Source organism: Pogona vitticeps, chromosome 3 (assembly GCF_051106095.1).
Source record: "Pogona vitticeps strain Pit_001003342236 chromosome 3, PviZW2.1, whole genome shotgun sequence".
Taxonomy (NCBI): Eukaryota; Metazoa; Chordata; class Lepidosauria; order Squamata; family Agamidae; genus Pogona; species Pogona vitticeps.
In genome coordinates, this window is record NC_135785.1 from 32212308 (window position 1) to 32228266 (window position 15959).

General features: G+C 38.0%; 1 protein-coding gene across 1 annotated transcript in view; it reads left to right on the forward strand.

The window, feature by feature from the left end:
* Window positions 1–15959, forward strand: part of SLC9A9 (solute carrier family 9 member A9) — a 383628-nt gene that overhangs the window by 295289 nt on the left and 72380 nt on the right. The window contains exons 16-17 of the mRNA XM_078389136.1: window positions 3263–3311; window positions 11041–11120. Coding sequence (XP_078245262.1) covers window positions 3263–3311; window positions 11041–11120 — 129 coding nt within the window. The remainder of the gene's footprint in view (window positions 1–3262; window positions 3312–11040; window positions 11121–15959) is intronic.

Sequence of the window (15959 nt, forward strand, 5' to 3'; positions counted from 1 at the left end):
AACATTAAAGATCCCGGTTAATAAAGGCGTCAAACAGGGCTGCATTCTAGCGCCCGCTCTATTTAACCTGTTCCTCAATGATATGGCTCCTTTCTTGGCTGAAATAGATGCTCACTCTCCTAAAATCGGCTCCCTACAAGTCGCTCTGCTCCTTTACGCGGATGATGCCGTTCTAATTTCCCGCACCCGTGTGGGTTTGAAACGCCTACTTACCAGGTGCCTCGAATATCTCAACCAAAACAAGCTACTACTAAACTGCGAAAAATCAAAAATTCTTGTTTTCTCCAAATCCTGGCGACCCTCAAAATGGGTAATCAATGGAAACATAATAGAACAGGTTAAGCATTACAAATACCTTGGTATCAACTTTCAATATAACTTATTTTGGACACAACACCGTAATTCTGTTACAAATCTAGCCACTTCCAGCGCCTTTGCAGTCTCCCGGTTTTTCTACAATACTGGCAACCAATTCATCCCTGCAGCCATAAAGGTCTTTAACGCTAAAGTTCAGGCCCAAATTTTATATGGTTGCCCTATATGGATTAGCTCATTCGACCACTCGATTGAGTGTATCCAGTCAAAATTTCTTCGCAAAATATTAGGGCTGCCTAATTGTGTTCCTTACGCTGCTCTTTGCCTGGAAACTGGACAGACTTCAATCGAATCTAGAGCCTGGTTGATTACCTTCAAATACTGGCTGAGACTTCATAATGACCCTGATCCTAATAGTCTCATTTTTCAATTACTTCAAGATTTGTCCCCCTCCAACTGGCTTGCCATCATCGAGAAAAAAATTAGTGCTTTGGGTCTATGCTTGAACTCTTTTTATATGCTGTCTGCCTCTGAAACGTTTCAAATAATTAAACGAAGAGTCCTGGATATTGAGCAACAAAATCTCTATAATGCGGCTAACAAGACTTGTTCACCAACGAAATTGTCTCTTCCTTGCAAATTTGGACATATAGCTTCATATCTTTCTGCACTAAGTAACCCCCAGCACCGGAGGGCGTTTTCATTGGCCCGGTTTAATGTGATGCCATCTGCAGTCCTGACTGGCAGATTTTTAAGGACCCCCTACGCTGATAGGCTTTGTTCATGCAAACAAAATTGTATCGATTCAATTTCCCATATCCTACTAGGGTGTCCCAAGTATACCGCCCCTTGTATCCAACTTTTAGAACCAATTTTAAAAAACAAATCAGGCCTCTCCGAAGATGATAAAGTTTATTTTATGTTGAGTGACTCTCTACAGGATGTATCTGCGAACGTAGCATCCTTTTTACACTATGTTACAATCCTGTGCAACAAAGACCAGCCAACTGCACTCTTCTTTTAATTTTCCTTTTATATGTTGTCTTGTCTATGCCAATAAAGGTCTGATTGATTGATTGATTGATTGACTTAAAACTCACCGTTCTGCGAGTTTCCTCCATTGCGGTGGCCATTTTGGATGCCTCGTTAGCGAGGCAAAACAGCGGTCGACATTTTGTTTTAGCGGCGGCCATTTTGGAACCGCCGATCAGCTGTTCGCTATGCTTTGATCGCGTCTGCGCGATCATCGCATAGTGAAAAAAGCCCATAGGGGCCGTTGCTGAGCGAACGCTCCAGCGATGGCCCGGGACCCGTCGTTGTGCGGTTTCATCGCATAGCGAAATGTTCGCTATGCGAGGCACCACTGTATTACAGTTATGTTTAACAATTCTTAGCCTTTCCAGCAAGGATTCTGGTCTGTGGGTTTTTTTGTTTTTTTTTACTACTTGTGAACTACCAGGTGTAGAAACATACCCTGTTTAGATGAGACTTTCCTCTTTAGAGGGGTCTTTAAATGTACTTGTAGATTATTTTATATTGTAATTTTTCATCATATCTACCAACTGTAGTCTGTTGTATTGCCAGACCAATGACCGTTGTATTTCAATTACTGATTTAAAATGTATTTTAAGTTTTATTTTATAGGCCATGAGAGAATCTGTATAAGCTGAAAAATAGATGTATTATATATTAAATCGTATTTTTATCTAATGGAATCATTCTTATCAAACACTCTAAATGGGGGGGATTAACAGTATTTGTGATTTGTTATTATTGACCCTGAAACACACAAAGAATTTAAAAAAATGTTAAGCAGATTACCAAATAGTCCTAATGAAATGAAACATCTGTTGGTAGAACACATTTTCTCTGCCTTGATATATGATATGTTACTTCATTAGACGTGATTTTAAAAGGGCAGTTTATCAAATAGTAGGGGGCATCTAGTCAAACTAAACCAGCGATTCCCAACCTTGGGGCCCCAGATGTTCTTGGACTATAATTCCCAAAGGTCCTGACTAGCACAGATAATAGATAATGATGAAGGATTCTGGGAGTTTAAGTCCAAGAACTTGGAGACCCAAGGTTGGGAACAACTTAACTAAAGCTTCAGTTTCAGATTTCTGAGCAACACAACCTGGTGTTAGCCCTCAGTCATAATTTCTCCCTCCTTGTAGCATTATGAATAATACTCACATTATTATTATTTGCTGATAAATATCCCATATATACTTACGCTGTGGTTTAGAGAGCTAAGGGAAATAAAAACAGTAATAAAATACTTTTATTTTCCTTGCCTTTTAATAAACCGCAGCATTAAGTATAAGGGGATATTATCAGCAAATAACTCCATATAGGGCAGAGTGAGGCAAAAGGTGCTCTGGCAAACACCAACAGGCAAAACAAACATTTGTTGCCCTCAGGTAACAGGTACAGCATGCTGTGAGGTCCAAAAGCAAGGAAGATATCTATTTGGTCAGCCTGGTGAAGGCCAAACTGTACATGACAGATCAGCCATATAAATCAGAGATGGGCAAACTCAGGAAGCTGAGAAACCAAAGCTGTGCCCGCTAACCTTTCATGGAGCACAGAAAATGTTGGTTTGGGGCATTTGTAAAAAGTAAACAAGAAGTGTCTGGATTAGACACACAAATTTGGGGAGGTTGTTTTGTTTGTTTTTTCTTCTCTGGGACTCCTGATGGCTAGAAAAAAAATCTTCAGGGGTGCCATATGTGGCCCAATGGCATCACCTTTCTTATCTCTGCTTTTAAGTACCCAAACAATGCCACAGTTTAGTCAGGAAAATACCAGCATCTGAACTAGCCTGTGTCTTTCTGCTACACCTTAATATTCTGATGTTTTTCATTTTTATTTTATGCCCTTCTATGACATATGTTTCAGTTGCTCTTCTGCACTTACCATTTGGTTGCTTCCTTTTCTTTAATAGGGTTGGTGTAGATCCAGATGAGGATCTGAAGACTGAAAGTGGTACTCAGGCAAGTTGCATTTACAGATACATATTTGAAAGGAATACTTTTTGGGCCATTACAATTTATTATGTGGTTTCTAAGTTCCTTGGGGAAATGTCCAGTTCTTCCTCAAGAGGCAGAAAATCCTGCTGATACTTTTTAACATTCCCCTAAATTATGAAATAAAAGGCAGCTCTATGAAAAATTTCTGATGAACGTGGGGAGGTATAGGACAATAGAAGACAATTGTTTGATACAACTCCATTATCTATGCCTAATTATTCATTCGTTCGTTCATTTATTCATTCATTTATTTTCGCGAAGGCTTTCACGGCTGGGATCTAATGGTTGTTGTGAATAGAGCCCGAAAAACCCACAACTATCTATCTATCTATCTATCTATCTATCTATCTATCTATCTATCTATCTATCTATCTATCTATCTATCTATCTATCTATCTATCTATCTATCTATCTATCTATCTATCTATCTATCTATCTATCTATCTATCTATCTATCTATCTATCTATCTATCTATCTATTTGAAGCACTTTTTTAGAAGAAAAGGATTGCATTATATGGTTTACTCCTCAGAAATAAAGTATGCAAACAAGTTCTGAACTTTACAGAATACATCAGAATATTATGAATTTCATTTGCTAGTCTGTCATTATTGTCTTGAATATATAGGTAAAACTCCTATTGCATATCATAGAAAATCACATTACAATAAGGCCATTGAATCAATAGGACTTTGGTGAATCATTTCCTCCATAAATTGTACTGACCCAAATGGGTCTTCTCTAGTTCTCACTTGCTTTATCATAGTAAGTCACAGTTAAAGGTGGCCCATCTGAATCAACATAACATATGGAGGAATTGACTCACCAAATCTCCATTGATTCAGTGAACCTACTCTAGTGAGATTTACAGTGCTTAGAAGAGGATTTTGGCAAGTGTATAATAGGATCTCTGTGTTTTGAAGACAGTAGTGGGTGTTCTGAAAGCTGGATAGTTGTTGGCAAAAGTGGATATACTGCAGCTTGAGCTCCTCCAGGTATATGAATTCATCAAACTCTGGTATGAAAATATGTACCAGTCATTTGTTTAGAATCCAAAGTGCTCTTCTCTATTCCAACTGTCCACTGATTTCATGCATTTAATAAAGTAGGTCTGTGAAAGTCCATGCCACATCAGAGCTTGAAAAGTTACTTTTTTGGAGAGCTTCCAGAATCCCCTGACCATCATAGACAATGGAAACCATAGAAAATGTTCAAGAATAGTGTGAGTTCTCTAAAACCTGATTAGCAGCTTCAAGGTTCTGCAAGTATCTCTGGTGTTGTCTGAGTTGTATTCTTCTAAACTACTCCCTCATCACCCTCAGTTTTGAAAGAAGGACACTATGGAAAAACTTACTCGGCAAGGAGAACTCTAGACTTTTTATTGTTGTCTCCAACCACAGTAATATAACCTCACACTGGTTTGCCTGCATTAAGTTATCCCCTTCAACGCATTTGCATTTTTGTGCCCTGTCAGATCTGTCACTTCACTCTGCATTTATCACTTACCCTGCAATGGACTAGTAGCTCATTTATTTCCACTTATTCACTAATAGTCTTTCATAATGCAATATTGTGAGTCCATCAATAATGTTCAGAAATAATTGAATGCAGACACTAAACAAGTGTTTCCAACTTGTTTAGAATATCAATCTACCTTTCCCACACAGCAGCACAGAAGTTATCATTACACTGCTTCATTTATTTTGCAAAATTGTAAATTTATATTCTTCCTTTCCACCATCAACCTGATACCTAGAAAATGTGTCAAATGTTGGGGGGAAAGACAAAAATATAAAATTATTTTTTAAAACCATCAAAACAAAGGTGCATCACACAAATAAAAAGCAGTCACACAAACATCCCATAAAATTGCTATTTAAATCTCATGTGACAAGGAATGACTTAGCTTGGTTTCTTAAAAAAATATAATGGTGCCAAGTTAACGGTCTAATAGGTAGTCCCAAATAAAGTGGACCCATTGAATCAAAGACACTTCTATAAATGTAAACTTAACAAGTCCACATTGATTCAGTAGCTATACTCATGCTAGGACTAATAATTGGACTTGGGTCAGTATGTTTTGTGAGAGAGTTCCACAACTGGACATCTCCCAGATCCAATGTCAGGATTTCATACTTTTAGAGGCTGTAGCTACCAGGTTGCAGGGTAGTAGCTGAAGTCTCAAGGAACTACAGTACTTCTCTTAGTCTCCAGGCAGGGAGACAGATCTCAGAGCAAGAAAAACTAGGAGAACATCCAACTTGATGAGAGAGGTGGCTTTAAATCCTGAGCATCCACCTCTACCCATTCATAGCCCGGCACCACAGCTCACTGGATCAACACAAAAGTGTTGGTATATTTGTTGTGCTTGATTCCCTGCTAAACTTTGTCTACCCTCATTCTATGACATCACAGAGACCTTAGGTTTTGGTTCTGAAATCTCAGGGGATGAAATAATGCTGTCCTAGTAGTCATACTACCAAGGGACTTTTATTATCCTTGCTACTAGGCACAAGAGGTAGTGGTTTTAACTTGACAGTCCTCTCAGTATCATGCAGTGCTGAATGGCTAATAGCATTTGTTGTTTTAATCTCCTTATATTGATTCTAGGTTTGAACAGAGTGTTGTTCCATGATGGCATTAGGGCTAAACAGAGGCATTGTGTAGAATGACCTTTTTCTAATAGCCAGCTCCATTTATGGAAACAGAGGCCTCAATTATAATTCTCAGTCATCTTCATATAACTTCAGTAGCGCTGTGTGTTAGCTGGACTAGGTGCTATATTGGAGAGTCCTTGTGTTAATGATTTTTTTAAAATGGGATTTAATTTATTTCTCAAAAAACAACTACATTTAGAGTTCAGCTGCTACATCTTGGCTGTAGCAGCTGTTCCTCCTAAGATAGCCCTTTATAATGCATTTATTTTGTGCAGGTGTTTTGGAAGAAGACTCTAGACCTGTTATGAGGACTCAGGAAAGAGCTGGCTTTCCTAATGAAGAACAATATTGGTTATTTCAAATAGTTCCATTTTTATTAAATAGGGATTAACTAAATGGAATATAAAGATTAATTTTCCTCCGGCAGTTACACAATCCAACACAAACTTCACTGTGTTTCAGTTGACTTAAGCATGCCTAGGAGACTTAAGCAGGCCACAGTTCGACACCACTGATCTAGAATGTGTTCACAAAATGGCCTTCTATCCTTAAGCATTCTAGGCTTAAGAGTAGAAGGCCTAACCATGTAGATAGCTGTAAACACGTGTTTTGGGGTGTGTCACTAAACGAAACTCAGTAGCACCATTCAGACCTTAATTTAGTATGCACAAACAAGTCTTGTATACTATTTCCTCTCTTCTCTTCTGCTCTGGTATAGTACCAAGAAGAGTTTGGATAGAGGTGGCTCATGGCTGAAGCAAAGGGGTGCACACATACCAAAATCTGAGATAAGCATTTACTACTTGCTCCATTCACTGTTCATATTCTGGAGCCTTTTGCTTTACCACAGCTCATCTTTTCACCAATGGCTGATGTTAACTGCTTGTTTGAAAGAAGATTTCAAGCGGATTCTTTCAGATAAATCATATAATTAACATACAGTTGTGCCCCGCTTAACCATTACCCCATATAATGACAAATCCACTTCACAACGATGTTTTAATGGGCTTTTTTCGCTTTGCTTTGCTTCGGGAACCGATTCTTCGCATTATGACAATAAAAACAGCTGATCGTCGGGTTTTCAAAATGGCCACAGGCTGCTCAAAATGGCTCCCTGCTATTTTTCGCTTAACAGTCACCCAAAAATGGCCACCGTATGGAGGATCTTTGTTGGACTATTAGGTATTTCGCCCATTGGAACGCATTAACTGGTTTTTAATGTGTTTCAATGGGGGTTTTTTTATTTCATTTGATGATGTTTTCGCTCTACAGTGATTTCGCTGGAACAAATTAACATCATTAAGTGAGGCACCACTGTACACTAGTTTAATATAATCTGTTGTTAAACTGTAGGTGACCATCACTTAGCTCCTCCTCGCATCCCTGATCTATAATAGAACATGACTGGGGCTGTGCCCTGCAATCTAGGTCTACCCCAGAATTCGACCCAGAATTCAAGATCCAGCTAATACCAGTGCACAGCCCTGATATGAACATTACACATTTATATGTACATTCAAGACATGCAGGCACAGATTACATATGTGTGTCTAATCTGTACATAAGCATGGAATTGAGAATTACAGGGGCTTTTAATCACATGTCCTACAGGAGAAATCTCCACTGTCATTGTGTAAAATAGCAGCTTGTATTTGAAATCAATGAATAAAATACGAGAAATTAATGCTATGTTCTAGCATTGGCTTTCTCATATGGGTGAGCAAGCAGACAGACACGCAGGCAAGGTGACGGTGATAGAAGGAGCGTAGAAATGAATGTGTCATAATTGTTGGAACATTATGATCCTCCTAGGAATGACCTTTTCATAAATCCATAAAGAAAAAATTGAATATTTTTTTTAAAAAAATCACATTATCTGGCTGACAAGAATAAACAGAAAGTAAACCACTGCAGTAATTTAGAAGATAATATATTTTTAATGATCACAGAATGTATTGTTCCCTAGCTGCTTAATAAAATCAGAGTTATCAATAATATAAATAAAGAATTATTCTACATGAGCGTGAATGCAGCAAAGAAAAACAGTGTTTGAACCTGTTTTCTCAATAACAGATCCATATCAAAGATTAAAAACATCCATCAGTGTGGGAAAAGTTGGGTAAACAAAGGCAAAAGAAAGAAGTAGAAGAAGAGAAAAGAAATGAGTTAAAACTAAGGAGCAAACTCAATGATCACAGTACATTGGCAACTACTTTGTATATGTTTTTGTTTATTTACATCTGTTACAATTTGGGACATAATAAGATTACTTACCTCTCCAAAGTAATTTACACAAACAAACAAGAATTCAATAATAACAAAATTAACCAGAGCCCTGAAATCGAAAGATTGGAGCTGAAGATCTTCCATTAAAAGTAGTAAAAGCTAGTTCAAGGAGAATATACAGTAAACATATTCACTGCCCATCTAAATGCCATGAAGAATGGGGCTAGTCTCTGATTAGAGGGATTTGGGATTTGCTTGTGCTCTTTTTGGTTCAGAGAAAAGCTTGGAGAGATCCCCCCAGTCTCACCCCATCATTTGGAAAAGGAAAAATGATCACCAAGGGTACGCTCCTCAGTCAGACAAAACAGAAAACTTTTACAAATAGTACAAGAGGTGGCTAACAAAGAAGCAACAGGAAGAAAGGGCAGTCTCAAGGATTCTGAGGCATGGGAGAAATAATCTGTAGCTAAGTTAGTTGCAGGCACAGAGCATGCTGCCCATTGACACCCAGTGTTAAAGGGGAAGCATGCAAGATTGCATTTTTCCCACAATCTCATCTTCTGTTAGAGGGAATCCCATGCCTAGAGTGCTGCCTCAGAAATGTCACGTCTTGTGTTCTAGAGCTTTTTTTCGTGTTGTAACATATATCAGGGCCTTTGAGCTGCACCCAGGAATCCCACAAAACAGGGCTCAGCCCACGGCCCCTAATCACCAAATGGAGTGTGGTGAACTCCATAATAATAATGGAGTTATTATAATAACTCCATTATAATAATTCTTATATTTGGTAAACCTATACCATCTTTTTTGTTGTTTTATATCAATACTTTTTATTCATTCTGGCTCTCTTCCCTTCATTACAATATTTGTTAATCATTCCTTGCAAAAATTTCCAATTTTTCCAAATAGCTCAGGAAACAGAGAACACTGGCCCTCCCCATTAACAACAACAACAACAACAACAACAACAACAACAACAACAACACCTCCTAAAGTACCATGTTTTCCCCAAAATAAGACAGTGCAGTATCTTTAATTTTTCCTTCATTAGGCTACAATTCTTTCCTGTTTCATCTTTAATCACTCCAATTGTATTTTTGATCTTTTAGTTTGAGTTATTCTAGCTAAAAGCTTTGAATTTTTATTACTATATTCAAAAAAATTGCTCTTCGCATATATCAAAACCCTCTGGATCTTTTCTAACTCTACGCTTTCTAACTCCTTCCTTTTAGCTTGAATCTCTAATAATTTTTTATTATCTCTATCTATAAAGTATTTACTTTCTAAATCTTTTAATGATTCTTCTATTTTTTATATTTTCTTCTCTCAATTTTTTTTATTCTACAGGATTCTTTTATAGCAATTCCTCTAAATATATATTTCATTGTGTCCCATAACACTCCTATTTTACTCCCACCTGCTTAATTAATTGACCATATTTCCAACCATTCTTTCTTAATTCTATCTACTATATATGCTGAAAAATATTGGAATCTATTCTCCATCTTCTAGCTTCTCTATAGTCCTTCCCAACTTTAAGTCTTGGTTCCAATAAGTGCTTCCTCAGAACCAGACATGTGGAACCTGGCTGGTTCTGCAAAATAGCTGTCGCTGGATGAAAGGATCTTCTTCAATGAGGCAGCAGCATGATTTACCACTTCCACTGCTCTGTCACTTCAAGTGGAGCCTCATTCTACCTATAAGAGAGCCCAATGGTGCCATAAGAGAAGACAAAAGTGCCCCAGTTGGATATATATGCCTCATACTTCATCTAGAAGCAAAGTGCATCTATGTGGAACTGTAGCTTAGTGGAACACCACAACTTGAAAAGAGCAGCAGCTATACTCTTTCTCCTCTGCATTGGCTTCTAATTGTCAATATATGGAAAGTAATTCCTCTGTGCAAACATAGGAACATAGGAACCTGCCTTATATTGAGTCAGATCATTTGTCCATCCAGCCAATGTTTGTCAATTTTGATGTGGCAGGGGCTTGCCAGACTTTCAGGAAGGATTCTTTCCTAAATCTCCCTGGAGATCTCATACTATTCCCTTGTGGCCTTTCATCCAAATACAAATGAAGCCCAAGCCTGCTACCTTTCCAAAATCAACCAGGTTGTCCTGGTGACTCCTTGTGCAGAGTGACCCATCAGAGAATTAGCCACCTGTCCTCAGGGAGGACTGTGGCATAGGATGGTGTTATTAGTTTGCTGTTTATTTCAATATCCAGATGTTGGACACAAATCTTCAGGGAGATGGAATTAATGGCAACTGGAACAGTTCATTCAATTGGGCTTATCAAGAAGAACTCCATGGTACAATGATAACATGATGCATTTTATTCTGCTGAAGCAAGCTGAGAAGTCTGGATCTTCTCTCCAACTGGATCAGAGAACCACTGCAAGACCCATTTTTGAGATCTTGAGTTCCAAGATGAATGATAGGAGACATCTAAAAACATCTAAAAACACTAAATAAATAAGAGACAGATGGTTCAACATACTATATTTGACATCTTTGCTGTTTTTTTGTGCTTTGGCATAACTTCTGTACCATTTGGATCAGCCTTATTATGGGTTTTGAGCTTTGCTTTGGGCCAGCCAACAAAGCCATCCCCGCTTTTAAACTGATCTTTTAAAAACCTGATTAACAAAAATGTTTTGTGAACCTAATGAAATCATTTTAATCAAAGAGTGAGGTTTGCTTTCTAATCAATTCCATTTTCAATTTTGGCTCAGTTGTTCCATATTCAGTATGGACATTTTAAGATGTCATTTTTAAACAACATTGTTCTTTGTTTGTATTATTGCAGGCTGCAAGCAACCTAGATAAAAATACAACGAAAGCAGAAAGTGCCTGGCTCTTCAGAATATGGTATGGTTTTGACCATAAGTATCCTTTTATAATAGTAGCATTAACAATTCATGGAAAGTAATTTCATTAAAGGAGAAAATACAACAGATATATTTCGTAGGGTAACTAGGTGCACCTTTCATTTCTAAGTACAGTGTGAAATTGAATCGTATTGTTGTTACAGAAAAGATAATGGCAAGGGATTCAACGAAGCCTTGAAATAGAAAAATGCTGTCACAGAACATTTAAAGTGAGGGAGGTGGAGTTAGCCTGAGTAGATCTAACAGCAATAAATAGGAATTCAGTGCTTACAGCCAATTAATCATTCCAAAGCTCTGAGAAATAAAAGGGATATTATTTATTCCTTTCTTAAAGGAACACTTCTAGACTCCTTGAGAAGAAGGCTGAGGGACTATAGGATGCCATGAACGTCTCTTTTCATAAGCAGAAAGGAAGATACGCAGGCAAAATCCTCCCTGATGCAACAGTTGAAAGCTCCACTGCAGCAGTTGACTCACTTACAGTGTACCATGGGCAGCTGAGACAAAATGGCTGACTCCAACATCATGTCAGCAAGGTCTTGGATCTGCAGAAAGCTAGTGGAGTTAATGCCTGCCATGGATTTTTTAAAAAATGCCTTCACTGTCCAACATCTTGTGTCTTCACAGTGAGTTGTCAAGGCTTTGAATGTAGTATTCACAAACTAATATTAGAAGAGGTAGCCATGTTACTTTGGTTTTTATGTTTCCTCTTTAAGATAATTTAGATTTGACCTTATTCGTTTTTACAAGTAGGAGGAACATGTAGAGATGTGAAAAGTGTTCACAATATTTGTTATTATTTTGTTATAGAAAAATTCTCTCAACATGTCAAGACAGTTTATTGAGAAATTGCTAATCCGTCCATGTTTCAAGAGTTTTTAGCTTCTAGCATGAGATCAAGGCTATTCTGATTCTACTTTTTCTACTTTTTCAACAAAACATCCTTGAGACAATTTGTGTTTTTTCCCTTTACGAAGTAGAAACGTACAGAAAGCACAAGATTGTCTGGTGATTAAAAGATATGAACAACCCACTCTAAACTTGCATTTTTCAAGTCTGTGCCACAAGGCAGCGATTCTCTTGCTTTCCACACAAACACACACACACAAACCTCAAAAGTTGCACAAAAATCATTCTCACAAATGCAGTGAACAACAATAAAAATCTTAGTATCTCAAAGGTGAGGAGAAAACCCTTTTTCTCTTCTTCATGGCAATAAATGAGAAAACTAAGGATTTAAATTCCTGATGAAATGGCACATCACATTCAGAATAACACATCTCAGTTTGGTTCAGTAGTTTGTGAAAAGGAAAGACTTTAACTCCATATGAGACATTTACTTAACATGTAGAATGTAGTGGATTTCTCCAGATGGGTCGTATAAAAGTCAAATAAATAAATAAATAAATAAAATAGAATGCCCCAGTTTCAGTTTCTTAGCTTCAAAGACAGTTGGGTGACTTCCAGAGGTCTAGGACCACACATCCTTACCTCTGACCTTGAGGGATCATACCTGATCCCATGCTTCTCAATTTTTCTTTTAAAATGATTGGGGGAGGGAATGTGCCTTCTAATAGCAAGAAAAAATTAAAGATGATTTTGGAATTGGGGTCTCTGGCTGGATTACAACTCCCCATCATCTGCAATGAAGATGACCATGTGCAGGAGTTATAGTCGAAAGCATTAGCAGGGCACCTAGTCAGAGAAGGTTTTATTGTTTCCCATAAGGAAGCTATTATTTCATAAAATTTTACTTCTCGTGAAATTCAGTTATTAATGTTTTGCTATAGAAAAATACCCTTATGGAAAGCATGAGTAAATAACATTTCAGATATAGATTTCTGTATGATTGTTTTTTCTAGGCCCAGCTAAAAATTCAATTTGCAATACAGTATAAAAGGAAAGGAGGTTTTTAAAAATTAATGCCGAGTGGCATCAGAGTCGGCTTTAGACACACACTGATGTTATTTCTTCTTCAGAAAGAGAGGTCTGTGACTCTGAATGTTTGAAAATCACATAAAACAGTGTGCATCAATAAAGCCAGGTAAGAGAAAAATATGAGGGTGGAAAGTGAGGCTCACATATTGAATAGAGTGCCATGTTTCTATCCACTTCTTTTAAACATGAAATGAAATAAAGTATTTGCTGGGATGAGTGGCAAATCCAGGAGGAGAAAAGGTAGCCAGAGAAGGTCCTAAAGGATTTCTTTTTCTGGTTATTTTCCATCTCAAAATCATTCTTCCTGAGCTACATTTCTGCCTAGAGGGGGAAAGTCACAGATATACTGTATCTTTTCAGCTACAGTGGAAAACATACCAGGATTCCATATCTTTCTTTCACAGAGGAAAAAGCAACTTTTGCAAGGAGATATTTTCTGATGGAAAATAACACCATCCTAAGCCAGTAGTCATGAGGAATATACATATATCACTTCCAGCAGCAGACGGTATGCCTCTCAATATCAGTTATTGCTGAACATGAATAGAGGGCGCTGTTGTACATCCTTCCCTCAAGCATCTCTCTGATTAGCCACTCTGGGAACAGAATACTAGACTACATCAGTCCTTGGGCTGATCCAGCAGGGCCCTTCTTACATTCTGATCTTATATCCCCATAGGTTCTCTGCCGAGACATGCAGCCCAGCTGATTTTTCTTTTTAAAAAGGGGGGGGGGAGGGGTAGAAATACAGAACTCTGCGCAATGTGTCATGTGAACCTCAGATTAAACATCAGGGGGCTATGAGTGTTGTGAGAGAACTAATCAGAGCTGTGAAACAAAAAACAGGAAAACTTAAATATAAAAGGATAAGAAAAGTTGAGGCCAGTAAGGAAGTTCTTATACTTCAGGTAGCAAAAGGCAGAAATGGAGAGAGAAAACTATTGGTAGAAGAAAAAACGGGTCATCACTAGGGAAGGGAGACAACTCTCCTTAAAATGTAGTGTTGAGGGCTCCTCTGTCCTAGTCTGCGAGCCACCACCAGATGAAAGGATCGGTAAGACTTGGGAGGTTCGCGGAATCTTTATTCCTACTGAGTCCAATAAATTATCTTGGGTTTGTGTGTTTCTGGGTCTTATACTTAATAAGATAATACTTAAAATGTGCAGAAAGAGGTCATTTATCTGCAAAATTAAAATATACATAGTTATGAATAGCTTGTCCATAAGACCACTGATTCCTAGTGCTCTGTGTTTCAAACACAAGTACTCTGTGTTTGAAAATAATTTGGAAACTGCTGTTGAAATGAAAGCAAATTTACATTCTAAGAAGCTCTTTCTTCTTGCCTGTCATAAACAGTAATCTTCCTCTGGTGTTCTTGTTTACTGCAACTGCTGCCCTGCTGTTATTATGCAAGTGCACATTCATTTAAAGTTGCATTTTTACATCTTATTTCTGCCAACAACTATACACTCAAGTCCCTGAAGAAACAAGCAGTTCAAAATGCTATTTCTAGAGCAGACGGATATTAGGACTGTGAATTGCTGTCTCCAATCCCTTACAGGCAGAACAATTATCCCCTTGAAATATTCCTACAATCCATTTGTCCTTCTCTTAACAATGGCATAAAGTTTTGCCATGGTAATCAAAGGCATAAAGAAAGATATTGTTCATACATTGCTAAAAGCATATTGAGTCATTTAGTCTTTCACTAGATGGCATGGTCAACAGAATTTGCACATATTTGAGTGCAATGAATGTTGTATGTGGGGCTACATAGGAGGTTTTGTATGTGTATTTGGATTTCTGCATTGGACAGGGGGTTGGACTCAATGGCCTTGTAGCTCCTTCTAACTCAATTATTCTATGATTCTACAAAGTGTAAGATGCTATAATTTAAACAGTTTATAATAAAGCATCAAAATAGAGTAGTCAAAAGGAGGTCTCTCTATCTCTCTCTATGGCTTGATATTTAGTTGTAAGGTTATAACTGTTCCATTCCCTAGTAATGTCATAAGTATTATGACCAAAGCTTAAAAGCATGTATGTGTACTAGAGATAGGCACAAATTTTTAAAAAATGAATCACAACATTCATTCAAAAATTGCTAATTCATATGAATCAATGTCCTGACAAATCATGAATCTATAAACCTTTAATGATTTTTGGTTCATCAATTCATTTGGATATAAAATGGCTCCCAAGGCACCTTCGTTCGTTTAGTCATTTAGTTGTGTCCGACTCTTCGTGACCCCAGGGACCAGAGCACGCCAGGCCCTCCTATCTTCCACTGCCTCCCGGAGTTGGGTCAGATTCATGTTGGTTGCTTCGGTGACACTGTCCAACCATCTCATCCTCCGTCGTCCCCTTCTCCTCTTGCCTTCACACTTTCCCAACATTAAGGTCTTTTCCAGGGAGTCCTCTCTTCTCATGAGATGGCCAAAGTATTGGAGCCTCAGCTTCAGGATCTGTCCTTCCAGTGAGCACTCAGGGTTGATTTCCTTTAGAATTGATAGGTTTGTTCTCCTTGCAGTCCAGGGGACTCTCAAGAGCCTCCTCCAGCACCACAATTCAAAGGCATCGATTCTTCGGCGGTCAGCTTTCTTTATGGTCCAGCTCTCACTTCCATACATCACTATAGGAAAAACCATAGCTATGACTATTCGGACTTTTGTTGTCAAGGTGATATCTCTGCTTTTTAAGGTGCTGTCAAGGTTTGTCATCGCTTTCCTCCCAAGGAACAGGTTCTTTTAATTTTGTAGCTGCTGTCTCCATCTGCAGTGATTATGGAGCCCAAGAAAGTAAAATCTGACACTGCCTCCATATATTCCCCTTCTATTTGCCAGGAGGTGATGGGACCAGTGGCCATGATCTTAGTTTTTTTGATGTTGAGTTTCAGACC